General features: G+C 38.9%; 1 protein-coding gene across 1 annotated transcript in view; it reads left to right on the top strand.

Annotated features, from left to right (window-relative positions):
• The window catches only part of LOC124545232 (rabankyrin-5-like), a 65,631-nt gene that overhangs the window by 22,877 nt on the left and 21,940 nt on the right, over positions 1-20,814 (top strand). The window contains exons 4-5 of the mRNA XM_047124103.1: positions 8,560-8,673; positions 10,317-10,464. Of these exons, the coding sequence (XP_046980059.1) occupies positions 8,560-8,673; positions 10,317-10,464 (262 nt within the window). The remainder of the gene's footprint in view (positions 1-8,559; positions 8,674-10,316; positions 10,465-20,814) is intronic.

The raw sequence follows: 20,814 nt of genomic DNA, 5'->3' as shown, positions 1-20,814 counted from the left end.
ATTGTATCTACAAAATTACTAAACATTTTTCCTGAAGCATCTCCCCTTCCATCAATTAAATTAAAAGCATTTGTCAAATATGTAAAACAGGGTGTCACTAAACAAAAATAAAACAACTATTTGATTCAGAGAGAGTAAAATAAGCACTTCAATGTTTACAAAATTGCATTTAAGCACCAATAAAAAATTCTATAATATCAGCTGGAGTAGATGTGGGCTCAGCCATAAGGAACACTGAACGAATTACAGCCCTGTGCAAGCAGCTATAAGGAAAACTGCATCGGCCGTGGTATCCAGAAACCTGCAAGATGATGCTAGAGAAAGTGTGGATAGTGAACTGAATGGCAAAGTATGTAAGAGGGGGATGTGCTGTACCTAAAACAAATTACAATTTAAATCAACAATTGATATAAAACATGGACAAGGCATGGATAGAAAACTAACTTCCAGCATGCTAGAATAATTGCTGCAGATCAACAACTTCTGTTAATCAGTACAATGGAAAACCAGCCAAAGTTAAAACTTTCACTTTATCTGTATGTGGTGTAACTGTTCATTTGTGTTTCATAATATGTATGCATTTATCTTGACATGGTTCTTGTATTTTTGATAATATCATTTTGACTATCTGGATGATTTGAAAATGAGTCCCGGTCTGAAACTAGTCATCGAGTAAATACAAAAGAGTGAAGTTCACACCTTTGGCTGGTTTTCTGTTGTACTAATCCCATATTATGCAGACTACTAATATTTTTAATGGGTATTATTCCATGCTTTGTGAGAACCAACGGAAAATTTATAAACAGTAAAAGTTTTTACTTGCCACAAAATTCTCATTGAAAACTCTAACAAGGGCAGTCAAAATTTCCTAAAATATTCCTATGTCTCAGTTCTCTCTAGACATTCAAGATGAGCTCAGGTGATATCCGTAATGCTCAAAAAATTGCTCTCTCTTCTAAAATATTATGGTTCTTAATCTTATTCTCCAAATATAAGATCTGCATACTGTCATGTACATCTGTGATCTGAAGTCCTGTGTCACACAAATGCCCACTTGGTGCTGGTTGTGAATTTGTGTAATTAGTGTTCTATTTAAACAGAGCTGAAAAACTTCTGCCAGATTGGCCAATATATGTGGCATCATATTGCTGAGAAAAGTAGTAGTAGTTACCCATTGGCTTAAACCTATCAGGAAGCCTAATTTCCATGTGCCTAAATTTTTGGCTATTGTTAGGAAAATAAAAAGCCAGGGTTATGTTTTTGAAACCAGGGATTTGCCTATTCTATCAGAAATACCTCCAAAGAAAGGAATCCTGTGGTACTTTTTTTGTTGTGGGATCTGTGTTATAGGTTGTGATAAGAGAGATGAAGTCATTGAATGGGATAAAAGTTGTGCCACATTGTGATTCCTATTTAGCCTTCATACTACACCTCTGTTAATGTTATGTGCAAAACCATTGTCATAACTATTCTAGGCGGCTATAAATTGTATTGCCCGAAACTCGTGTTCAAAAGCTTCGGTAGATAACGGAACACTAAGCAGCCTGTGCAGAAGTGCTCTGAATGTCTCCCTCTTATACTGTGTTGGGTGATTATATGTGCTATGTATACCTACATCAGAAGTCGTAGGCTTTTTATAACATCATATTCAACCAAGTTATTTCACTCCATTCCATAGTGAACTAAATTATGTCTTGTATTTTGTTTAATTCCTCCAGAAAGTTATCATGTTCCTGAAGTGAGCCAGTATCTAATAAGGTAATGTTATCAGTGTACCGTGCCCACATCACTATTTTTTCAGAAAATAATTTAAGATTTTCCATCATACTATTTTTGAACATAATCATGCATATGTTAGTAAAGCAATGGGATAATGATGAACCCATTGCAAGATCCTGCTTCTGTATGTATCTGATGACTCTGAATTTGAAATAAATGAAGTAAAAAACTAGTTTGATGAAATGGAGTACTTCATTGATGTCCCGGTGTCTTCTGCTATGCTCAATAAGATTCCTACTTATTATTTGATGCAGCTGGTCAGTCTGGATGCTGGAATACATGTTCTTCATCAGAGGCCAGTGAAGTGCCCTCAAGGATGGAAAGGTCAGAAAGTTTTCCTTTTTAATGAGGTTATCTCTTGTGGAAATATTAAAATTCATGGATGTTTGAAATACTTATGAAAATAATCTGACAGTAGCAACTCCAAAAGATATCCAGGCCCAGTTTGGGCATTCATTATAGGATTGATTGGAAAATTATCCTTGTGTAGCTTTATGATGCCCTTTAGTCTAGGTGCTGTAGGATTTATAGTAATAATTGACCTTTTTTTTCAAATGTATTGGGAAAAAATTTTCTGTCACCTTCAGTGTCTTCTTAATGCTAGCTACATATTTTGCAGTTGTGTCATATTTAATTGTTATTTACCTCAGTAAACTGCTTAACTTTATGAACATATTGATCTGATTACTGCAGACTTTAATTTTTCTATCTGTATGGTACAGCTTTATTATCCTTAAATTTTTTATTTTTTTTCTGCAAGGTACGGCCAAAAATCTAGACACAAGAAAAGTATGCTTTGTGATAGGTTTAAGTTATAGGATGTCTACTGCATCTCTTGTTAGCAGTGTGACACCAAATAGCTCCTTGATCTAATTTTCAACAACAAATTTTGCTAGAGCCGTCTAGCTGAGTTTTCGGGTACCACTGTCAATGCAGTTTTCCTCATAGCTGCTCACATAGGGCTCCATCTAGTTCAGTGTTCCTTACGGCCCCAATAACAGTATTCACTAAGCCTGTGGAAAAAAAAAATTGTAAAATACTTCCTTTCTAATCACTATTGAGATCACCTGAGGACCTGCCTGAGCTGAGATGAAACTGGTCATGATTTTAACAAACTTTATACAGCCAGAGTGGTGTTTGTCACTTTATATAAAAATAGGAAATTGAGGATGGGGTCAACATCAAGAAAAGTGGCAGAAGTTTTTCAGTTCAGTTTAAAGGTCATCCCAACTGCATGAATTCACAATCAGCACTAAGTGTTCGTTTACACGACACAGGACATCGGATCATGGACATACACAAGAGTATGCAGATCATATATTTGGAGAATAATGGTAACAGCCTTAATATTTTAGAAAAGACAGATTTTACAAGTCTTACAAAACTGAGACATAGGAATATTTTAGGAACTTTTGAGTGCCTTTCCAGATAGCCCCTTGATCTAATTTTCAACAACAAATTTTGCTATGAGTAAAAACTTTTACTGTTTATAAGTTCTCCACTGGTTCTCACAATGCATGGAATAATAACCATTAAAATATTAGTAGTTTATTGTACAGGAGTAACAGTATTGGTTTTCTACCCACACATCGTCTCTGTTTTATATCACTTGCTGATGTAAATTGTAATTTATTTTATGTACGGAACCTCCCCCTCTTTTGAGCTTCGCCATTCGGTGCACTACCCACACTTTCTCGAGAGCCACTTTGCTGAGTTTTCAGATACCGCTGCCAATGCAGTTTTCCCCATAGTTGCTCACATAGGGCTCTAATTAGTTAAGTGTTCCTCATGGCCCCCGTAACAGTATTCACTAAGCCTGTGAGAAAAGAAAAATTGTAAAATACTTCCTTTCTAATCACTGATTAGATCAGTGGTAAAGTTGAGGAATCTTGGTTTGGTAAATTACAGGAGGGTACCATTCTAGAGCGCTTCTCACAAATTTTGGAAAATGTGACTGGTGAAAGAGCTACAGTTATTAGTATGTGTCTCACCTTTCTTGTTTAGGGGTTTAACAGTGGTGTATTTCAACCTCCCTCTAAAAATGCACTAAGCTAATAGGTACAGCATACAGCAAAAGTCAGTTAACCAAAACTGCAATATAGTATTTTGTAGCTTTAATGGTTTGTAGAAAGTAATTTGCCAATTGAAATTGCTCAAACTGTCCTCAATTGTTACCTAGACATTTAACACATTGTTTAAACATTGATTTATGTGTCTTGTCACATAACTTCCCATTTTTAGCAGATGTTTTCAAATTCTTCTTTGATTGGGTCCCATAAATGCTATAGATTTAATGGTTTTGTAGTGAAAGCATGGTGTTTCAATACTTCCCACACTGAAAAATCATGCAGTGTTAGATCCAGTGATCTTGGAGGACCTTGCTTTCCTATCCACTCTCAAAAACTGTCATCCAAAAATGCACAAACTTGTGAACTGCAATGTGGTACAGATCCCCTTGCTACCAAAAAGGCTTTTTTTGCACAGTTTAAAGCACAGGAGTATTGACTAGTCCAAAACAACTTCCCATAAGATTTGAAGATACTGTTCAGAAGTCCCAGTCCCTTGGAAAAAATAAGGGCCTGTGACTCCTGTGCTGCATATATTAGCCCAAAACTTAACTCCAGAAACATTTATTTGTGGATATTAAGAATGCTCTTCCATCTTTTTGCTTCATCATACCATTGGATTGTTTTGTGAGTTGGGATATTCTTCTTAAACTCCGTTCAGAAAATTGTATTTTCTTAGAAGCTCTTCTTGCAGATATCTTGGGTGACTGAGTACCTGTGCAACAAGCTAATGAAGCTAATGATTTTCTTCTATAGTTAGTAATTTTGCTTGGCCACTGCGTGGCATGTCAGTGACAGATATTGCCTCCTCTTCCCTTATTAGTTCTGTTAAGTAAGATGGTAGAATGTAAACTTCTGTATTCAACTCCTCTAACTCTGCAGTATGTTGAGTTCAGATACAGAGGTTATCTTTTCAGAGCTCTTAATTTTCCAGATGGACAAGAAGCTCTTCTACCATGTCACTCAGTCCAAAATAAGCTAACCTTGCTTTTCAGTGCATTCTTAAACTTTTTGTGTGTGTCTTCTGTTATTACAACTTATTTTACAGAACCCTGACTCACCTAAAAGATATACCTCCGACAGCAGTAACCACAGGGATCTTATTCAGGTGTGGGGATGTGTAGCATATTCCTATGTTACAATTGTAGCAGCAGGCACTGCACTCATGAGATTTCATTTCAGTCAGCAGCAACCTTTTCAACTCCATGTTCACAAGACTCGCAGAAGTGTTGATGAAAGGATGGTCATAGCACTGTAGAACCTCAATAAAACTCACACTTGTGTGTAAAGTTACTACTCCTATTCTATCCAGGTCACCCCTAAAGTTGTAATTTTGTGTTTAGCCAGTCGGTTCCGTACTCCACCTTGTATGATCACCTGATCCTCTTTGTAAAAATCCTTATACAAATTTCATATGTCCTCAATCATCTGGCTAAGACTAACACTTAGTGTACCAATTCTCGTGACTTGGTACCCTGCTCTTAATTTGTCTTGTACCGTATGGCATACACCCTTTCATGGCTACTACCTAGCAACAACAGTCGTTTCTTTCCAATGTCTTTTGTTACCAACCTATACATAGTTTCTGCCTAGAAATCTGCTGCAGCTGACCTTGACCTACAGCTGGATGAGGTGCTTCCCTTGCTACTTGACTAACACGTCAAACTTACTGAATACTAGAAACTCAAATGTAGAAGAAGAACTCTTCATCTTTCACTCATTGCTTGTTACCTAACCCAGTTCTTACAGTTGTCTAGTTAAAATCACCCTAATCTAATTCAGCTTGAAAGCATACCATTCTGTGGGACAGCCTCATTGCGTTCCTCATTCAGTTATCCTCTACAAATGATAAATGGAACTCCAGCCCACAATATTCACATCACTCCTGTATGATTGCCATGCACCACCAACCACAATTATTAAGCATTAAAACAATAAAATCACTTGATACACTTTACAATACAGGAATTTTTGCTACATATGAGTTGCAAAAATTAGGACTACAGGTTGGTGCTTACAGTGTATACTGTAATGCAAGAAGCTAGTTAAGAGTGTGGTTTGACAAATATGGTAAATTTTCATGAAAAAATGGAACATTTTTGTTGCACTGTTTTGGTTGGTAAGCTTGATTATTCCAAGGATTGTATAAATAATTTCAAAAACGTATAGCATACAGTCCCTTGTTGACATCTTTCTGAATTGGTCAGTGCGTTGACTGTGATTGAAAGTAGAGAAAACAGTTTCTTGTTGTTACTAAACATTTTAATTTGAAGGTTTGGACAGTCACACAAATCAAAACAGAATTAGATGAATTTCATGTGGACTCTGCACCATCATTGAAGACTGTTTACTTCTGGAATAATGAATGTAAATGTGCTCAGACAAGCACCTAAGATGAAGCACACTCTAGCTGTCCAATTGAGGCCACCACAGTGGAAACCATTGACAAAATCCATGATATGGTAATGCAAGGCTGCCAAATAAAAATTTGAGATATTGCTGAGGCTTTAAGCATCTCAACAGAGGTAGTGCATAATGTCCTGCATGGAGTATTGGCTATGAAAAAGCTGTTTCTGACTGCACACAGTTGATCAAAAGAGAATCTGGCACAGCATTTCAGCATAATGCTTGATGATGTTTAATCACAATCCACAAGACCTTTTGCACCAATTTGTAATTGTTGATGAAACCTGGATCCATCATAATACACCAGAGTCAAAACGGCAGTCAAAAGAATGTACAAAGGCTGGTGGAAATGGTCCAATGAAGGCAAGGCCATTTTTTCAGCTAGTAAGGCGATGGCCACTGTTTTCTTAGGATTCCCAAGGAATAATCCTCATCGATTACTTGGAAAAAGACAGAACCATAAGTAGACTCCCTTATGCTTCATTGTTGGATCATTTGAAATTTGTGTTGGCTGAAAAAAGACCAAGGTTGACATGCAGAATAATGCTTTTTTCCCAGGATAATGCACTATCCCACACACCAGAGATAAAAATGGTGAAAGTGCATGAACTGGGCTTTGAATTGGTTCCTTATCCTCCCTGCTCACCAGACTTACCACCAAGTGCCTTCTTCCTCTTGCCTAACATGAAACTTTGGCTTGGTGTGAAGAAATTTTCATCAAATAAGGAAGTTATTAGTTGCAGTCCATGAGTATTTTGCAGAGTTTGACAGAATCAATTTTTCCAATGGGTTGGAAAAGCTGGAGGATTGCAGTCACTCAGAGGAGACTGTTGAGAAGTAAGCTGAGTTCTTAATGAAACAAACATCTTTTTTTGCTTTGTTTCTATAAGTAATGAAACTAGTAAGAAGGCATCAGTCTTCGTGCAGCCGCTCGAGCAACAGCATTAGTCCGCTCACACAGAAGATGCCACAATGTTATAGGAGAAGAAGAAGGCATGCCCACCTTACAGTTTATAAAGCAATAGACAATATTGCTATTAATACCTCCAACTATGTAGGTGCATAAGTCATCCTGCATGGTCCATTAGTGTTCTGTGGTGGAGTTCTCAACTTTACTATTAGCAACAGTGATACCCTGCAGCTAGGTAACGGATGGGTAACCGTAGCCCTCATATGTGGGCCTAAAGTTGATAAAGTTCCAGGGCTGGAAAGTTTTAACAGCCGTGACGTCACTGCATACCGGACACTTCACATCGCAGAGGTCTACGATAGAGACATGGGTAAATCATATTACCTGCCGTTCATGCCTTTTGTTCTGATGATCAGGAATCATTGTAAAATAAATGTAAAAAAATTAAACTTGTTGGTGATCTCACCCATTATTAGAGGAAGTAAATAAAATCTTTGAAACACAAAGTGTATGTCACTCAAAGGAGACTGTTGAGAAGTAAGCTGAGCTCTTAACAAAACAAACATCTCTTTTTGCTTTTTCACCGTACTTATCAAACCACTCTCATATTTTAACCTAAGACAAGAACTTGACACTTCCATAGTTGGAGTTGTATTAATTAAATTATTTACAATGAAATTTATCTTTTAGTCACCAGTTACTGCAAGTGTTTCCAGAATTAGATTTTCACTCTGCAGCGGAGTGTGCACTGATATGAAACTTCCTCGCAGTTTAAAACTGTGTGCCGGACCGAGACTCGAACTCGGGACCTTTGCCTTTCACGGGCAAGTGTTATTTGATATTTGACAATGTTTACTATAGCAAGATACAGCTTGCCTCACATGAAGTGATTTTTTGTAATAATTTATATACAAAATCTCTGGTCACAACATTTTAAATTGCTCAGATTGAAATTGTATGTTTTAACAGTTACTGATTGCTGACAACAAACTTTGTATGTTAGGCATAGATGTAAATCCAGTACTGAAAACTAGAAATGTATTTAAATAAGACTGTATGCTAAATGAATGTGAGATTCATTTAATCTTATTGACTAAACATTACTGTAAGCAAAGTAAAACACTTTTACAGTTTTATTTAAAAGAACAGCTTCTATTGTACCATTTTGATTGAAGTAGGTGCAGTCTCAGAGCATCTCATGTTGGTCACTAATTCCTGATGTTAAAAGCCAGTATTCCTCATTTGTTCAAATTAACATGCTAGATAATTTTTTGAACATTCATTTCTATCACATAGCAACTGAAATTACTCCCAAACTGGCTATGTGCATTTATATAAAGAGCAGTTATTTATATGCTTATGAACTAATGACAATACTGTTCATAACCTCTATTACAGAAATGGAGCAGACACTGATTCATTGTCTGAAAGACCAAAAGATTCCTACCAGACATTACATCACAGTTCCATTGATGATGACAACGAATCTGTATCTGAGTTTCTTGTGCAAAGGTAAATAATTTTTATAATTATCTCCTCTTCTGCTGATACTTATGTATGGGATTGATGCTAAAAGCTGTAATTTTAGCTACTGTGGGAGTTATCCTTCTCATGCCAAGTGCCACAACCCTATAGACAGATCACATCAAACTGAATTAAAATTACACTATTTTGCTTTCATGAACAAAAATTATGATAAATCAGATTATAGTCTTTTCATTTTGTCTTGTAGCATAAAACAGAAACTGGGTTGGTATAGTGTCAAGCCATTATTAACACCCATTGCTATTTGTTTCTTTCTTCTTCTAGCAAAAAATGACTCTTGTCAATGTGCCACTTCTTATCACTCACCACATTGTCCAAGGGGTGGAACTGGCAGGGTATATTGTTTTGATAGGAATGATAGCATTACATTGCATTGACAGTGGAGATGTATGCACTCAAACAGTTTGTTGTAGACATATTTGAAAGTAGCCATTCAAAACTTGTGTATTTTTTATTTGCTAGACTCTTATTTATAGCTTGAGAGAAGCAGAGCATAGTTCCATTTACTTTGAAGGAAAATGTGACATTAAGTCCTGGAATCCCACAAATTAGTGTTTACTTTTTGCTTTGCTACTGTCCCATGTTGTAATTAAACAGTGGAAACTCTGAATGGAATATCAACAATATTTGGAAAAGGATAAATTGCTACTCGCTGTAACGTTGACACACTGAGTTGCAGATAGGCACAACGAAAAGACTTTACACATTTAGCTTTTGGCCAAAACAGTCTTCAGAAAAGTAAACACACACACATACATTCATCAAAGCAAGCACACCTCATGCACGCAATTGCCATCTCCAGAAACTTGGATAGGAGTGCAACTATGGCGTTGAATTAAAGTACCAACCTGGAATGGGGAATGGGAGGGGTAGGGATAGCAGGGTATGAGTGGGGAGCAAGAAAAGTGCTGCCTGGTGGGGTGTGCAGGGACTAGATGACCCCAGAGTATCTGCATTCTGGATCCTCCCCTCCACCACCAGCTTTTCTGAACTGTGCAGATGGAAGTTGCCCTTACAACACATTCTCTGCTCCAGAAATTGTCCTGGCCTCAACGTAAAGTAACCTCCTGTTCCCACCCATCAGTTCCCACCATTTCTATCCTATCACCTCCACTCTATTCATGTCCCTTCACCCTCGCTGTGTGCTGTCTTCTGCCAATGTCTTTCCCTTTCCTTGCTCCTCTCCTTCCCCCTCCCCCTCCCCACCTCTCTATGACACAGCCTCGTGACTCTGTGTCTAGCAGTCTCATCACACCTCCATCTAGTTCCTGTGTACTCTGCCAGAAAGCACTCTTCTTCTGTCCCATCTGTAGCTTGCTTTCCCTCTCTGTTCCCCATTTTGCTCAAAGTGGTAGCAGTCTAACCATGTTGTAATTAAATTTCCAAAATTTGAAAGTAATCTATGGCTTATTAAATGTATTTTTGGAACAAAGTTTCCTCTCCTTTCATGTTCATTTTGTATCCATTGCAGGTCATAGTTTCAAAAACTATTAATTTTGGAATTTTTTTTGTGTAGTATCTGGCAGATCAGAATACAGTCTAAGAAATAGTTGGACTATCTTTTACATTTATACAAAGCATAAAGCTGATTCACTGTTCATTCTTCTTAGTGGATGTGATAGCAATGCTTCAAGAGAACTAGGACCAGGTGGAGGAGGTGGTGAAGGAGCACAAAATGAGCAGCCCCCTCTGCACATGTGGGGAGTAGAAAATGTGGTGCAAGCACTGTCTGAAAATGGTGCAGCTATCAACGCCAAGGTCAGTATAAGCTGTGGTTCATTAAAGTGCCATGATGATGTGATATGTTTGTGTAGTATTACCTGTAAGTACACAAATAGAAATAATGTTGGGATTAACCATTGCAATTCTCAAATTTACACTATTAAAAAAATGTATTTCTACTAAATTTATTCACTGTCACAGTGTCAAGAACTTTGTAACTGTATTAGTTGATTTATGAAATGTGTACAATTAGATTCACAGGACATGATGATAGGCATAATATAAGAATAACTGCTGCTGCCCAGTGCCATATTCCAGAAGGAGATCAAGAAGTAGAGGAGGAAGTTCATGATATTTGGTAATGAGAAATGGAATCATAGTTGAAAGGCCTAGCTAGCCTTTGCTAATGATGTGGCAATAATTTCGTAATTTTGAGAAACATTCAAGATACATGTTGAAACATTCTAGGAGTTTACTGCAAAGAACAAACTAATGTTACATGCATAAAGGGCACATTGTGGACAATGGAAACCGATACAGATCAACTAACATGTTAAAGAAGGTAGATAAATTCGGCAGGGGACAACGCAGACAGGACTACCTGGAAGAGTGCTGGAGGAAAAGGCAAGAAAGTCGGCAACTGTATACCAACTAGGGACAACAATTGTTACAATAATCAATATTACCTTTATCAAAATTGAGGCATTAAATAACTGGAATATTGCAGTGAGCTGTGCTGGAAGCAATGCGGAGTAATGGTTACCGTATGTACTCGAATCTAAGCTGCACTTTTTTTCCGGTTTTTGTAATCCAAAAAACCGCCTCCGGCTTAGAATCTAGTGCAAAGCAAGCGGAAGTTCTGAAATATGTTGGTAGTATGCCGTCGAATATATGTAGCGCTACACAGGCATGCTTTGTAGGCACAAAGATAAATACTGGCGCCAAAACCTCTGCGTCAGTAAATAAATTAAAAAAAAAAAAGGTGGAAGACAAGCTTTTTTTCTCCGCCCTGAGTTTCGACCACTGCATTTTCATACATTATCCAACGAAGTAAATACAAATTCCGTATTGTTCATCTTCGAATGTAGCAGAATTTCAATGTACTACGAAAATCCGACTGGCAAGACTGTTTGGGATGTTTGTCAATATGGCCAACTCTACGTTCTGAATTTTTTCCTACCTGTGAGAAGAGATGGTTGTTAATAGGAACCTGACGAAATGTGAATCACATGCAGTATTCTCTTCACCATAAGAAAGAATACGAATATAAACATTTTGCCATGTATTCTTTCGTGTTTGCTGCTATCTCATTTAAATCCTGTCTGCCTAATAAACTACGAAACTAGAGTGAGACAACAGCAAACGCGGAAGAATATACATATCGTGTCATGTTTATATTCGTATTATTCTTATGCCTAATAGTGATACAGTCAGAAATGAAGCACGGCAATTGACTAGATTTTTAAATCTAGGATGACTAATTTCTGTGCAGAATTTGATGTACTAAAGAAGTGACCGCAAAGATTTTCAAACGGAGAAAAATTTTCGCCTAACTCTCGTTCAGAACATGTTCATCATACGCAGTCTATTATTTGGTTCTTGTTGATCATTATCAAAGAAAGCAGCAGTGTAAGTAACAACAAATAGCAGTCTCTTGCCATTGTTTCGCTAATGAGACGATTCCTCTTTTTTTTTTAATTGTAAGCGGCGGTAGCGTGCACAAAAGCAAGCCGTTAGTGTTGGGCTAAACTGCGATTTTCCGATATCAGTGATTTATGTGAATGCTACTTTTCAGTATCTGTTATTCTTAACTGTGATTTGTCGCAGTTAAGGAACCTAAGTCGCGTATCCCTCCCCCACTGCTATTTCTGTGACTCCTGCTACTTCCGCGATTTCTGTGACTCCTGCTACTTCCGCGATTTCTGTGACTTCTGCTACTTCCGCGATTTCTGTGACTTCTGCTACTTCCGCGATTTCTGTGACTTCTGCTACTTCCGCGATTTCTGTGACTTCTGCGACTTACCACCGTATGAAAAAGCTACATCTGTCCACACAGAAAATTGCATCTCAACAAACTTGTCATTGGTAAGTATGTTTTACGTTTGTTCTTCCGTTGGCTTTAATCTTGTATTAAAGAAACAACTGTGAAAATATTAATAGTGTAATTAATATGTAAGTAGCCATACAGTACCGTAATAGTTCGTGTTTAGAAAATGAATTCTAACATATTGTTATGTTCTCAGGTACCCGAACTACATTTCAGTCACTCAGTAAAGTGATAACTCAAAATATCATTGTCAGCAGATCTGGAGAAATTGCCACTGCGTCTTTATACCGTTTTCGTCAGACGAGAGGTTAGTTTCTAAGTGTTTCGATGGACTTAATCACTTAAGTGAGATCATTCTTGCAAATGTGAAATATACCCCATTGAGTGGCTTTCATTACAGCAAATATTAGCAATCTACTCTGTCAATTATATTGCTTGTAATTAGTGACAGCAAAAATTGTTTAATAATTCTTGTGATTTTGCAGAGACAGTTCTGGTTGCTGTACGTATCTATCCACATCAAGGCTGTTGGGAGGGACTCGTGAAGATTCAAGAGAGCTCTTAGAGGATTTGCAGTTTAAAAGTGACATTATTGCGAAGTAAGATGAGTGATTAAACTGTGTTTTATTGAAGTTGTTGTGCGATTTTAAAGGAATAATAAATGTTAAATACAGTGAGCGAATAATGAAAATCTCATTTTCCACATGTTAAGCCGTCATATACCCGACCTGTAACATATCCCGAAGTCTACAATATGCATTTTGAGGCTGTTGTTATGAAAGTGGGGAAGTACAGATCTTCCAGTTAAATCAGGAATAGCTTAAGTGCATTACTTGAAAGTAACACAGGAAAAGCTTACTTATGTAGGTGGTAGTAGTGTCGGCAAAAAGTTCTTGTGTGTGAAGTTGCCATGTAGAACACCAGGTGTAAAACTTTTCTCCCGAGTCTTGAACTGTGTCGGAACAAAAGTGAGGCATTCATATGACACAATAATACTGTTTTTATTTCACTACACTTACACAGGTGTCTGAGTTCTGCTGTGTTAACATTGCAAAGTCCTGTAGGCATGTGGAGTATTAACCAAAACTGTCATATTGGAAGCAGAATCAAACACATTTGTTACGTTACTTGATATTTTCAGGAGAAAAAGGCAATGTTGCTTCTTATTAATATAATACATTCAGAGTCACAGCTGTGTTTGACCAACCATAACTGATGCTGAATGTGCATGTCGCCATATAATATGAAGGGCTTATTTCAATAGTGGTACAAGTCCATTACCTCCACTTTTTTGTCTATAATGCTTCTGCAATTAATGATCCAAACAAACATAAATAAAGGTTCATCTCTAGCAAGAAGCCATATGCTTGAATATTTCTGGTATCTCAACTGCAGATTTTTCAGCACTCATTTAACTTTACGAGTCTGTATCTCAAAATGAACGAAAGTGGACTTGTACCACTATTGAAATAAGCCCTTCATATTCAGTGTTACACACAGCACGTCGATCTCGTGAGGCACAAGGCTCTCGTAACGAAGTACGTACGTCGGTCAACAGATGGCACTAGGAAAAGAATGTTAACTGCGCTTTTTAGTTGCTACTTGCGACTCTTAGTTGCGATTTGTCACAGAAATCGCAGTTTGACTCGGTAGCGAATAGCATAGTATCAACTTTGCTCAACAGATGGCACTGCTAACTGCACTTTTTAGTTGCTACTTGCGACTCGTCACGGAAATCGCAGTTAGACTCGATAGCGTGTCGCGGAGATGAGCGTAGTACGAACTTTGGCCAACAGATGGCACTGTTAACTGCGCTTTTTAGTTGCTACTTGCGACTTCTAGCCGCGATTTGTCACTGAAATCGCAGAAAGCAGTACGGAATTCGGCCAACAGATGGCTCACGGCGTTGAATGAGAAATGCTACTTGCGACTGCTAACTGTGACTGAAATCGCAGTTAGATTTTGTAAAGTTGTTATTGTGATATCTGTGACTTCTCAATCACTGTGATTTCTAACAGATACGCGATTTCCTGTCCACCACTACAAGCCGTGCCGCGAGCGGCGACATGCCGTAAACACGCACTATCAGAATGCGACAAACAATGCACGACACAGTACAGTAATGCATTTTCAGCTTAGAGTGACGTAAACACCTATAACAAAGAAAACGGCACTTATCAGATCAAAGCAAAATAAGAAATCGATTCAAACCAGATGAAGCACATGAAAAAGGAAGGGTACCCGTATAAATACGGACGGTGCGCCTGACGCATAGCAATGGCTACCTGGTAAACCTTAACTGCTAAGCTTACGACTCGAACCAAACTACTGTAGCTGTATCGTCATTCATTCGACCTAAATTGTGTCTCGTATTACAATGGACCAACTTTGTTTCGATTTGGAGGTGCGGCCTAAAACTTTTCTCTCCCCTTGAATTTCTAGTCTCAAATTTCACGTGCGGCTTAGATTCGGGATTTTTTTTTTTTTTCCTTTATTTCGAGTCTCATTTTTCAGGTGCGGCTTAGATTCGAGTGCGGCTTAGATTCTAGTAAATACGGTAGCATCGCTGGCTAGCACACTGCAGGTTGCCTTTCTGGATCTGATCTCCAGCAGAAGTGTGTTATTATGTGTTTATGATTCTTAGAAGTTTCTCAAAATTTCTTATGTTTATAATGTTTTCATCTTCTGTAATATTCAACATTTGTACAAATAGCAGCACACTTTATCCAGGAGACAGTTCTGTTCTGTCTGTATATTGGCATCCATAACAAACAAGCTTTCAGTGATACATGCTGTGCTTAATTTATGACCCCAACTGTGGATTTGGATTTGGTTGTTGTTACAACTTAAGTTTGGTGGAGATGCAGGGTAACCAAAGTACTGTGGTGCCAGTTAAGCAATGCAAAAGCCACTGCCTATACAGACAGGGACCAGAATACAAACAATACATCGTTCCTGAGGTCTGTATTTTCAGCAGACCAATGGATTCCAAAACAACAGTATGTCAGCTGCACATTGGCATCCATAAGTGTCTTCTGGAAATGCTGGTTGGGAGCTGACAATAGGCTGAAAGGATGTGACCTAGTCACCAATTACGACAAGTAGGATGACATAATGTGTTTGGAAAATGTGTACTTCTAAGTTGACAGCAGAGCTCAGTAGTGATTCAAAAGCTATGAAGAGAAGCTGAATAACCAGGACAAATCCTAGGACTAGGAAAAAAACAGTTTGACGGTCAGCAGCAAGTTGCTTGGTGTAAAACCATCGAAGAACCAGGCCCATCATTATGGACAAATGACACAGTCCTACTTACAGAATATTTTGGCTCTATACAACATTGTAAATCTGTAAATGACAGAAGCTGAGAAAATCGCACACTTTATGAAAGAAGCCAAAGAAGACAGCTCTTTTAGTAAACGATGCCATAACAATAGAGGAATTCATAAAGCGATGCCTGCGCATCAAGGAAATGCAACAGAAGATATTCGTATGAAAGAGGTATGGTTGACTTCTGAACATGGTCCCTCTGACAGTTGTGGAAAACCATCACAGCCTCTCCTCTCTCATGTGCTGTTTAGTGAGAGAAGAGATACGTCAGTTTACAGCAGCCAGAACTGTCAGACTGAATACACAAGAGATAGCAGCCACAAAAGTCAACCTTGTACATTGGACGGTAACAGATACTCTTGAAGAAAAGGTGTATCGATCTTTAGTAATAATCTCCGTCACCAGATAAATGCGCCAATAAGAATGAGCTTGGCCAACTGAGACATCTGTCACACAATAATCCAGCGTTCGACGTATGGAATTATAACCAACTCCTCCGTCAAGTACAATGCCCTACGGAAGATTCAACATTTGCAAGACAGAGGACAACACACAGGTATCTCTCCTTTGTGGACACTCTGGACACATTGTATGCTACTGTGGAAAAAGAAGATCTTTGGTCAATGTCTATTACACATACGTTGCAAGACATCGACCATCATGACAGTCCTATTGATGGCAATCAAAAGCAGTCAATTGTAGTCAACATGTGGAATGAAGTCCATTGTCCTACCCTTTATAAGATCACTTCCCCCCATGCCAAAGCCATTACCTTCCACCATACAGAAATATCAGCCTCTTGCCTAGCTGTCCAATTCAGGAAAACTAAGTGAAATGATTATCTGTAGAGCTGAATCAACCACAGGTGAAATTCCTCCATGGATGACAGTTACTAAGATGACAAGAAATCTCATCATTGTCAAAATTGACAGCCAACCTGTTAGATTACTTACTGACTCACGGACTTCTTTTTCTATAAATGTCGAACATTTTATCACGGCCAGGGAGAGATGACTATATTCAAATATGAAAGTGATTGTGCTGAAGGTTGTAAATGGGAAATACATCCACTTGATACGAAAGTGTATTGGAAGAATAACTGAGAATGACAGAACACAGCTCTTTGAATTTGTCATTTTAACAGAATGCAGTCATAATAGTATTCTCAGATGGGACTTTAGTTTGCCATTGAAGATCTTCTCATCTTGCCATCATCAATGAAACAAGTTCTATTCACCAGTCTAGATGCTCATTTAAACTGTCGTTCTTATGTCAGTTGCAAAAAGCTACTAAGGCTCACAAGAGAAACCTGCATTCCAGTGATGATTATAAGCATTGCAAATGATCAAGGAAAACTTTGAGTCACTAATGGTTATGAGCAGCCACACCTTGTACCTGAAGATATGTGCATAGGAACAGCCAAACCAGCACAGGATAGATACAGGGTGTTTCAAAAATGACCGGTATATTTGAAACGGCAATAAAAACTAAACGAGCAGCGATAGAAATACACCGTTTGTTGCAATATGCTTGGGACAACAGTACATTTTCAGGCAGACAAACTTTCGAAATTACAGTAGTTACAATTTTCAACAACAGCTGGCGCTGCGGTCTGGGAAACTCTGTAGTACGATATTTTCCACATATCCACAATGCGTAGCAATAATATGGCGTAGTCTCTGAATGAAATTACCCGAAACCTTTGACAATGTGTCTGGCGGAATGGCTTCACATGCAGATGAGATGTACTGCTTCAGCTGTTCAATTGTTTCTGGATTCTGGCGGTACACCTGGTCTTTCAAGTGTCCCCACAGAAAGAAGTCACAGGGGTTCATGTCTGGCGAATAGGGAGGCCAATGCACGCCGCCTCCTGTATATTTCGGATAGCCCAAAGCAATCACATGATCATCGAAATATTCATTCAGGAAATTAAAGACGTCGGCCGTGGGATGTGGCCGGGCACCATCTTGCATAAACCACGAGGTGTTCGCAGTGTCGTCTAAGGCAGTTTGTACCGCCACAAATTCACGAAGAATGTCCAGATAGCATGATGCAGTAATCGTTTCGGATCTGAAAAATGGGCCAATGATTCCTTTGGAAGAAATGGCGGCCCAGACCAGTACTTTTTGAGGATGCAGGGACGATGGGACTGCAACATGGGGCTTTTCGGTTCCCCATATGCGCCAGTTCTGTTTATTGACGAAGCCGTCCAGGTAAAAATAAGCTTCGTCAGTAAACCAAATGCTGCCCACATGCATATCGCCGTCATCAATCCTGTGCACTATATCGTTAGCGAATGTCTCTTGTGCAGCAATGGTAGCGGCGCTGAGGGGTTGCCGCGTTTGAATTTTGTATGGATAGAGGTGTCAACTCTGGCGAATGAGACGATACGTGGACGTTGGCGTCATTTGGACCGCAGCTGCAACACGGCGAACGGAAACCCGAGGCCGCTGTTGGATCACCTGCTGCACTAGCTGCGCGTTGCCCTCTGTGGTTGCCGTACGCGGTCGCCCTACCTTTCCAGCACGTTCATCCGCCCCCTTCCCAGTCCGTTGAAATTTTTCAAACAGATCCTTTATTGTATCGCTTTTCGGTCCTTTGGTTACATTAAACCTCCGTTGAAAACTTCGTCTTGTTGCAACAACACTGTGTTCTAGGCGGTGGAATTCCAACACCAGAAAAATCCTCTGTTCTAAGGAATAAACCATGTTGTCTACAGCACACTTGCACATTGTGAACAGCACACGCTTACAGCAGAAAGACGACGTACAGAATGGCGCACCCACAGACTGCGTTGTCTTCTATATCTTTCACATCACTTGCAGCGCCATCTGTTGTTGAAAATTGTAACTACTGTAATTTCGAAAGTTTGTCCGCCTGAAAATGTACTGTTGTCCCAAGCATATTGCAACAAACGGTGTATTTCTATCGCTGCTCGTTTAGTTTTTATTGCCGTTTCAAATATACCGGTCATTTTTGAAACACCCTGTAGCTCACAGTCATCAACAAAGAATCATACTTTGATACCACTGCATACAACATGTGGAGGAAGCTACTGTGAAACTCCCAGTAGGATCTGACCTTACTGTGCCAGTCTGATACTTCCAAATCCAGAACAGAGAGAACACAGTGCAAGTGGCCCATGGTAAATCTCCATATCAATACTAGGGATTACCCAACAATTATCCAGCCCTCAGATAAGGTGTCACCGGCTGAATAATGAGTAATTCAGAAGGAAGTGGAGAAAATGCTGCAAAATGACATTGTTGAACCTCAGAGACTCTTGGTCCACCTCTGTAGTCCGTATGAAGAAGGAAGGCACATGGCATTTCTGCATCAGATATCAGTGACTTAAACAGAATCATGGATAAAGGCAGATTACCAAGGCTTTGCACTGGTACACTAAACCTCTTGAAAGAAGCAAAGTATTTTTCAACTTTGGAGATGGAGATAAGCTGCTGGCAAATAAAGGTTGACGAAGTTGACCGAGAAAAGACTGCCTTCATAACACATGATGGCCTTTGAGAGTTCAAAGTTTTGCCTTTTGCATTGTGTAATGCCCTAGCTACCTTCAAGCATATGATGGACAACCTTCTTTGACACCTTCAATGGATGGCACATCTTTGCTACCTGGATGACATTATTGTTTTCTAGAAAACATTTTAAGAACATCTAATCCCTCCTGACAGTTATGTTGAAGTATTCAGACTACAGGCTCCTTTCTGAATCCAAAAAAAGTGCCTCTTTGGTACCCAAGAAATAAAAATCTTGTAGCACCTAGTTAACGGCAATAGTGTCCATCCTGATCCAGAGAAAAGAAGAGCAGTCGCAGATTTCCTGATTATTGATCACATTTATTACGTGAGAAGTTTTCTTGGAATATGCTTGTAGTACCGGTGATTCATAAAGGGTTTCTTTACCAGGGCACATGCTTTGCAAAAGCTACTGCAAGGAGACTACAAATTTTTCTGGGACAAGGTGCAATAAAGGTCTTCCATTGTCCTTAAAGGGGTGCTAACATCTTATGCATTCCTAGCATTATGTGACAAGAATGCTGATACACAGCATCACACAGATGCTAGCAGTTATGGGATAGGCGCAGTTCAAGTAGAAGTTCAGGAAGACCCTGAAAAGGTGATAGATATGCTTCCAGAGTACTCTCAAAGTCGGAGATGAATTACTTACCATCGAGAATGAGTTCCTTGCAAGTTTTTGGGCTATCAAAAAGTTCTGGCCTTATTTATTTGGCAAACCTTCCACTGTTGCAGTGGATCACCATTCTCTAAGCTGGTTGATTAACCTGAAGGATCCGTTGTGTTGTCTGGCAAGATGGGCACTGAGGCTTGCTTTGAGTATGATGTCAAAGTGATTTACAAAAATAGACACAAACACAAGGATACCAGATGCCTTTCAAGGAATCCATTAGTGGAACATAGCACTGTGGATGAAATCACAGTCCATCACTGCATTAAATGACATTGCTAAAACCATAGCAGCACTGAAGAGAGAGGAACCAACCAAAGAAGTCCAGTTAATAAATGAAACATGATATAAGAGGAACTAAGATCCAGTGGGATAAAAAAAGTTGCTCATCATCCCAGTTCATCTACAGTCAGCTATCCATTAGTATTTCCATTATGCTTCAACATTGGTCACCTGCGATTCTTGAAGACTGTAGACATGACCAGATACAGGTCACACAATCCATTACACTGTGAGTCGCTGTAAGCAATGCCAGTGACGAAAGCACATGACACAGTTACCTGTGGAGCATCTGATGCCACAGCAGTGCCATTTAACTTGATTGGAATCAACCTCTTGGAGAGATTCCTAAAGCCAACAAACAGGAATCAGATAATAGTCCGCACTGACTACCTCACTTGTCATGTTGTCAACTAAGCTATTCCAACTGCCAAAACTCTGAAAATTGCAAATTTTCCTTCTAGAAGACATCATTTTGAAGTGTGATGATCTGTAATCATGGAAAAGTTTTGCAGTAGAGACTAGTATCA

This window comes from Schistocerca americana, chromosome 8 (genome assembly GCF_021461395.2).
Source record: "Schistocerca americana isolate TAMUIC-IGC-003095 chromosome 8, iqSchAmer2.1, whole genome shotgun sequence".
NCBI lineage: Eukaryota > Metazoa > Arthropoda > Insecta > Orthoptera > Acrididae > Schistocerca > Schistocerca americana.
This window is presented reverse-complemented; position numbering and strand designations above follow the sequence as displayed.